This window comes from Ceratotherium simum, chromosome X (genome assembly GCF_057802395.1).
Source record: "Ceratotherium simum simum isolate JZ-2026a chromosome X, ASM5780239v1, whole genome shotgun sequence".
In the NCBI taxonomy this organism is placed as follows: domain Eukaryota; kingdom Metazoa; phylum Chordata; class Mammalia; order Perissodactyla; family Rhinocerotidae; genus Ceratotherium; species Ceratotherium simum.
This window is the reverse complement of record NC_141940.1, coordinates 1,959,104-1,966,549: the sequence shown is the minus strand read 5'-3', so window position 1 is coordinate 1,966,549 and position 7,446 is coordinate 1,959,104. Positions and strand designations below refer to the sequence as shown.

Here is a 7,446-nt window from a genome sequence, read left to right as displayed (position 1 = left end):
CTTGTACTCGTGTTCAGAGTAGCCTTATTTATAACAGCCTCAAAATGGAGACAACCCACGTGTCCATCAACTGGTAATGGAATAAACGATCTGTGCTCCCTCCACACATTGGAACACTACTTAGCACGGAAGAGGAACTCCTGATACACACAGCAACAGGCATGACACAAAATACGACATACTCTATGATTCTATTTGTATAAAATTCTAGAAAAGACAGATATATAGTGATAGAAAGATCATGGTTGCCAGGCTCCAGGTGGGAGAAGGAGATGGTAAAGGGCCATGAGAGAACTTTCTGGAGTGATGGAAATGTTTTATATCATGATTATGGTGGTGATTACGTGACTGTATATACGTGTCAAGTCTCATGGCACAATTTGTGAATTTGACTGTATACTAATCATACCTCAATAAAGCTGGTTTTAAAACCTCATTCAGGACAAGGAGAGAAATCAGTGCCTAGGCCACGGCGGTCAGAACAGTGGAGGCAGCAAACTCTGATGAGGTGGCTCTAGATGCAGCCATAATGAAGGAGAGCAGGCGGAGGAAGAAGGGGGTGTGCTGGGGGTGGTGGTGGTGAAAGAGAGCTAGAGGTTCATTTCCGAGCAAGACAGAAGTGCTTACCCAGAGAGCCCCTGGAAGAAGCTGCAATCGGTTGCCTCTGGGATGGGGAAATGGGGAGGGGCGGCTGTTGCTTTTCATTACAAGCCTCCGCTTCAGAACAATCTGCCACCTGAAACCACAGGCCTGTATAACGCTGAACAAAAAGGAGATGCCTCCTGCCAGGCTGCCTTCCCTTAGATGAGGATTTCATGGCCATCTGGGGGCACAACCCTCAACTGCTTATCTGCCTTCTACCCCCCAGCTCCTCAGCCCAGCGCCTGCTGGGGCCCCTGCCCCTCCCAGCCTCAAGTACCACTCTCCTCCCTCCCGAAACTTGCAAACAGGTTTTATCTAACTTTCAAAATTACTATTCACTTTAATTTGGACCTCAGCTAAGTGGACACCCTGTCTTCCTGTTGTCATTGGCTCATGCGCGTCCCACTGCACACTCGCACACACGCATGTGGTTCTATTAAATGTATTTTTGCCCCTTTTGATCCCATTCTCTGACCCAGTGCTCTTTCACCCCATCGGAGCCTCTAAGCATTTGATTAACGTTGGACTTGCCCTCTCACTCTGCTCCTTACTGTCATTTCGGTGGGTGTAAGCTCATTCCCTCTTCCCACTGCCACGAAGCCTCCACCACCTGCAGTGCACATTCCGTCAGCAGGGACACCCAATTGGGGCGCCTCTCTCTCCCCAGGGCATGGCCTCTCAGCAGCTTTGCTTGTGTCATTCCTTCCTTTGGGGCATCTGTCTCTCCTCCCAGCCTTGTGAACCCATGCTCTCCCGATTTTTCTCCCGGCTTTTTAATCACTCCTCCATGTCCTTGGCTGGCTCCTCTTCCTCTTTCATCCCTGAAACGTCCTTCCAGGATCGATCGAGGGCCTGTGACATGCCTTTCCTCTCCATCCCCACTGCCCGGCGGTCCCACCTTTTCTCTCCTGGGTGATGGCAACAGCTTCTTCTGGCCTCCCTGCCCCCACTCCTCTTGGCACAACACCATGCACTCCTCAGGACAGCACCCAGGCCCTTCCACCTCCACACCCACAGCGCGGGACCAGCAGTACTTGCTGTTTGTTGAGCAAAGTGTTCTGTTTGCGGAGAGCCATTGATAGAGCAGGACAGGGAGGCCCAGGGGCCTGCCACCTCTGATCCTCTGCCCAAGGGGTGGGCATGTGGGATGCTCAGTGCCCTGAGGCCTCCTGTTCTCTTCTCATCAGACACTGGGCTGGGGGGGCACACAGACCCACACCTTGGCAACCCACAGAACCCTTTCTGCAAATGCAATCTTAGAGGGAGCTGGGGAGGGGCAGGGCAGAGGACGCTGCGCTGGGGGTGTGGGGGGTGGGAGGGTGTCTGCTCAGTCCTGCCCAGGGCCTGAGACCCGCTGAGGCTAACTGGCCAGCCCCATGGCCAAGCCCTTCTCCAGCCTTCCAGAACCAGCTTCCCAGTGCTCCCTGGGATGAGCATGGGTCCAATTTAGCCACCTCCTCAAACACTTCTCAGGGATCCTTTCTTCTCTCTCTTCTCCAGGGACCCCCACCCACCACTGCCTGTCCCAGGGAGGCACGCCCAGGGCCACCTGCCCACCCCAAGGAGTGAGGGCACGGCACCCCGCTCCACGTAGGTGCCCTGCTTCCAGTTAACTCTGCCCAGAGGGCAGGGGCTTCTCAGCAGCCCAGTGCCATCTCTTCCAGCTCACATGGCCTTGACAGCGAATAAGCCAGCCAGCCTTTCTTCCCATGAACTGCTGCCCAGCCCCACCTCTCTAGTCCTCTGTGGGGTGGCTGGGGCGGAGGCCTGCCCAGGGCCTCTCACCTGTGATCAGCTCCTTGCTGCAGGCAGTGGGATTCGGCCCAGCCTCGCCCAGCCTCTCCCCTGGCACAGCGCCCATGCAGCACCTGCACGTGCACCACGGGCTTCTGAGCCTTGGGGGCTACCAGCCAAGGAGCCAGATTCTCTCTGGCAGCGCTCTTGCCTTGGTGGCTCTTGGTTCCTCGTGGAGGTCCCCAGCACTTGTTCTGGCTGAGCAGGGGGAGCTGTATGCATGGCTTCCCTTTACGTCCTGGCCTTGGTGTGGACACAATCCCTTCCCCTTGCTTCTTGGAGCCCAGAGAAGACTGCAGAAGGGAGGCCTTCCTCAAGGGTTCAACAGCAGGAAAACAGGAGTGCAGGGAGCAGAGATGGCCGAGGGCCTGGCCTCACAACTCAGGGGCCTCGCCCGGTGCCAGATCTCCACTGGGATCCAGCCCTGCATGGCCTCATTTGTGTCTGGGCAGAGAAACCCATAAAGAGATGATTGCATGTTTATCCCACAAGGCTGGTATCGCTTCCTAAGCCGGTCCCAGGAGCTCCTATAGAAAGTCTTTCCTACACTCCTAGGTTAATAATGGGAGTGTGGTTACAGGGCAGAAAGTGAGGAGGTTCTTGTTCTTACGAGGTGCAGTGGGAGTGTTCAGACCTGTGGTGTCGGCATTCTGCAACCTAATTCATAATGGTTCAGCAAAAAACATTATAAATATGCACATGCAAGGCAGGGGGGTATGGGGTATGTGTATGAGAAGTGTGCACTTGTGTGTACTGGGTGCTGTGTGTGTGCTGTATGTGCGGCACCTGTGGGTGTAGTACGTGTGCTGTGTGTGCAGCATATAGGGGTGGGGGTGTGGTGAGTGTGTAAGGCACCCATCCCCACGTCCCCTGCTGCCCTGTCAGGGGCTGGGAGGGGCTGAGGTGCCACCAGGCTCTCTGGCCAGAAAGAGGGAGCCTTGGCCTTGGCTGTACTTGGGCCTGGTCAGCGCAGGTCACCAGAGAAGACAGACAAACAGAGGAAAAGGGCCAGTTCTGGCCCGGAGCCTGGCCCTGCACAGCGTGCAGGCTTCTGCCTTGGGCTGGGCCAGCAGGCCTAGGCTGAGCCAGGCCAGGGCCTGTGGCAGAGCAGGGAAGAGGTGGAAAAAAGGCTCCTGGGATGGGAGGGAGGAAGGATGGGCTCGAGGGGGGAGGAAGTCTTGGAGCCTGAGGAGGGGGAGGAGGGAGGGAGGGCCCAGCCCTGAAGCCCCTGGCCGAGAAGTCCCTCTCTCAGGCCCTCCACACAGTGTGTGGGGACACGAGTGCGTGTCTGTGTCTGTGTCAAGTATGTGTGCCTTTGTGGGCATGTGGCTGTTTCATGCAGATGAAGGCGTGTGTTTGTGTGTGTGTGTGAGAGAGAGAGAGAGAGGGAGAGCTGGAACGTGCAGAGTGCCCTTCCTCCTAGGACAGGTAGCTGCAGGCGGGGGAGGAGAATGAGGACCTGGATGTCCCTGGCTCCCACAGGGCCTTGGGGAGGAAGCCGCATCTCACAGGGCACGTTAAGCCCTGGCTTGACCCCGCCCCACCCCCTCGCTTCCTGTCCCTCATTTCTAGCACCCAAATTGAGGAGGCAGAAGGGCTTTCATAGGCCTGGGAGGGGCCATCCCTCGGGGAGGTGGGGACTCCATGAGCTCTCCCCCTTCCCTCGCCCAGGCCCACGAAAAAGCTGTGTGAGATCCTGAGCCGGTCCCACTCCTCTCTGGCCTCAGGCTCCTCACTCATAAATGGAGATGTTGAACTAAGTGATCTCCCACAGCCTGGCCAGGCCCAACATTTAAGTAGGGTGGGCCCTGTGCAGGGAGTGGGTAAGGATAGCCGGTGTGGTGGGCGCAGCTGGGCCAAGCTGGGGACCAGCCAAGGAGGGCTCAGGGCACTAAAGAGTGGGGGAAAGGAGTGCTGGGGACCAACCTGGGAGGGCCAGGGGCAGGAAAGGAAGCAGAGGAGGCCAGGAGCCTACTTCCCGGTGCCAGGTGCCACAGGCAGGAGGCCCGGGGAGGCACGTGGGGGACGGGGGACGGAGGAGGGGAGGAAGTGCCCTCCTGTGCAGGTCACTCCCAGAGGCTGGGTTGGGGCGGGGCGAGCGATGGAGAGCAGATCTGAGCTCCTGGGCCACCTTCTCACCCGCTGCCACACAGCTGCCCAGGAGCCCTTGAGCCTGGCCAGGTAAGGGGCTGTCAGGGACCCTGGGGGTACGCTGGCCCCTCCCACTCAGTCCCCAGCCCTCTATGGCCACCTCTCTGGACCTCTGTCAGGACAAGGGGGGTCTATATGTTTGCCTTGGGTCTCGTGAACTGCCTAGGTGGGTCCTAGGCTCGGTTTATCCATCTGTCTGACTGTCCCTCTCTCTATCTTCCCCTGCCCAGTCCTGAGAGGAGCGTAGCAAGGCCCTAAGGTCCATGTCTGACTCAATGGGGCCAGACCTCACCAACCTTGATCAAGCTAAAGGTGTACCCTCAGTGCCCGATCACTGGCGCACACACACACACACGCACGCACGCACACATGCAGTTACATGCACGGGCTGGACCCCACCCCACCACACACACACACAGGCACCTGGCCACCCTGTACCTCTCTAACGGCCCCTATCCAGAAACTCTGGGCAGCGGGGCTGACCCCTCAGATGGGAAGCTGAGCTCACGGCCCTGTCTCCTCCAGGCACTCAGGACACCTGTCCCGGCCCCATCATGCTCGTGGTGTCCACCACCTCCGGTAAGGTTCCAGCCACTAGGCCCCTACCCATCTCCCCACTGGATGTGCCAGGTGGGCCGAGCAGGGTTGGATGAAGACGAGAAGCCCCTCTTTCAGAGGCTCCTTTGCCCTCCTCTCCAGGCTGCTGGTTGGGGGAAGGGAGGGCATGGCTCTATATACTCAGTGGCGACTGGGGCTGCCCTTCCCTCCCCACCACATGAGGTGGGGGGATGATGTGTGCTCTGCCGGAAGAATGAGAGAAAGGAAGTGGAAGGTGGGAAGGAAGCAGGAGGCGCAGGTTGATGGCTGCCCAGGCCAGCAGCTCTGCCTGTCCAGTTGGAACCTCCTTGGGCCTGATCCCCGTGCAGAGCACACTCCCTAACTTGGCCCTCTTCCCCCACCCCTGCCCAGCTGTGCTCCAGCCCCTCTCTCAACCCATCCCACCCAGCAACAGCAGCAAGGAGGAGCCGCTGGACACGCGGGATCCGCTGCTAGCCCAGGCGGAGCTGGCCCTGCTCTCCACGGTTTTTGTGGCCGTGGCCCTGAGCAATGGCTTGGTGCTGGGAGCTCTAGTTCGGCGGGGCCAGAGGGGCTGCTGGGCGCCCATGCACGTCTTCATTGGCCACTTGTGCCTGGCTGACCTGGCCGTGGCTCTGTTCCAAGTGCTGCCCCAGCTGGCCTGGGATGCCACCGACCGTTTCCGGGGGCCTGACGCCCTGTGCCGGGCCGTCAAGTACCTGCAGATGGTGGGCATGTACGCCTCCTCCTACATGATCCTGGCCATGACGCTGGACCGCCACCGCGCCATCTGCCGCCCCATGCTGGCATACCGCCATGGAGGCGGAGCTCGCTGGAACCGGCCGGTACTGGTGGCCTGGGCCTTCTCGCTCCTTCTCAGCCTGCCCCAGCTCTTCATCTTCGCCCAGCGCGATGTGGGAGACGGCAGCGGGGTCTTCGACTGCTGGGCCCGCTTTGCCGAGCCCTGGGGCCTCCGCGCCTACGTCACCTTTATTGCCCTAATGGTGTTTGTGGCACCTGCCCTGGGCATCGCTGCCTGCCAGGTGCTCATCTTCCGGGAGATTCATGCCAGCCTGGTGCCGGGGCCAGCAGAGAGGGCTGGGGGGCGCCGTGGAGGGCACCGGAGAGGCAGTCCCAGAGAGGGAGCCCAAGTGTCGGCAGCCATGGCCAAGACTGTGAGGATGACGTTGGTGATTGTGATTGTCTATGTGGTGTGCTGGGCGCCCTTCTTCCTTGTGCAGCTGTGGGCAGCGTGGGACCCGAAGGCGCCTCGGGAAGGTGAGTGTGGCTGTAGCTAGAGCCATGGGCGGGGGGCACGGGGCTTGGCTGCACACGCACCTCTACTCCCCCCCGACACATGCGTCCAGCTGTGGGCTTATGAGCACACACATGCTCATGGGGACTGCTAGTCCCTAGCAGGCACGTGGGGTCGCACCCCTGCCCAAGCACCCTCAGCCCCAGCCCGGACTCCTGCACCCCCACAGGGCCCCCTTTCGTGCTGCTCATGTTGCTGGCCAGCCTCAATAGCTGCACCAACCCCTGGATCTACGCCTCCTTCAGCAGCAGCATCTCCTCGGAGCTGCGCAGCCTGCTCTGCTGGGCCCGGAGGCGTGCCCCACCCAGCCTGGGGCCCCAAGATGAGTCCTGCGCCACTGCCAGCTCCCTCCTGGCCAAGGACACTTCCTCCTGAGAAGCCAGGAGGCGCCTTCCTTCCAGAGGCTCTATGAAGTTCAGCTGCCTGCCTGAGGCTGTCCCTGGGAGCCGCTGGGAGAGGGGGGCCCATTGGGAATTGGCTCCAGGATTGTGAGGGGCCCCAGAGGTCAGCTCCTCGGTGCTGGGTGTGGGAAGGGGTTGCAGAGTCTGAGGGTGGCACGTGGCTTCCACCCCAGCCAGTGCTTGCCCAAGAGACGGAGATCCCGGGGAGCCCAGGAGGAAGGAAAGGGGTGGGGCCAGGTGACCTTTCTTTCTCTGCCTCTCTAGTCTCCCTCTGCCCTCCCTTCTCACTCTTTCCCCGATAAAAGTTGCAGCTCATTTTCCACCCGAGAGTCTCTTGGATCAGGGTAATGGTGGAAAGACATTCTCTGACCCCCCCACACCCACAGACACGTGCACAGCTCTGGAACCCATGATGCAGGTGATTGAGCCTTTAAAGGTGCAGGTCCCCAACCCACACAGCCCTGGCATGGACAGCTCTGTGCCCAGCGGCCCCTGGTGGAAGCTCTTCTGGTAGCCCAACCTGCTGCCTTTGCTGATCGCCTTGGCATGTGGCCTCAAGCAGTTGGG

General features: G+C 59.7%; 1 protein-coding gene across 1 annotated transcript; it reads left to right on the top strand.

Moving 5' to 3' along the window:
• The first annotated feature begins 5,141 nt into the window (after nt 1–5,141).
• Nucleotides 5,142–6,853, top strand: AVPR2 (arginine vasopressin receptor 2). The gene is made up of 3 exons (XM_014797495.2): nt 5,142–5,166; nt 5,557–6,441; nt 6,648–6,853. Exons 1-3 carry the CDS (start codon nt 5,142–5,144, stop codon nt 6,851–6,853), a joined length of 1,116 nt encoding a protein of 371 aa, XP_014652981.2.
• The last annotated feature ends 593 nt before the right edge of the window (nt 6,854–7,446 follow it).

Coding starts and splice junctions, on each gene's coding strand:
- AVPR2 (XM_014797495.2), top strand. CDS start 5,142: ATGCTCGTGGTGTCCACCACCTCCG. Junction 5,167..5,556: donor CGTGGTGTCCACCACCTCCG/GTAAGGTTCCAG, acceptor ACCCCTGCCCAG/CTGTGCTCCAGCCCCTCTCT. Junction 6,442..6,647: donor CCCGAAGGCGCCTCGGGAAG/GTGAGTGTGGCT, acceptor GCACCCCCACAG/GGCCCCCTTTCGTGCTGCTC.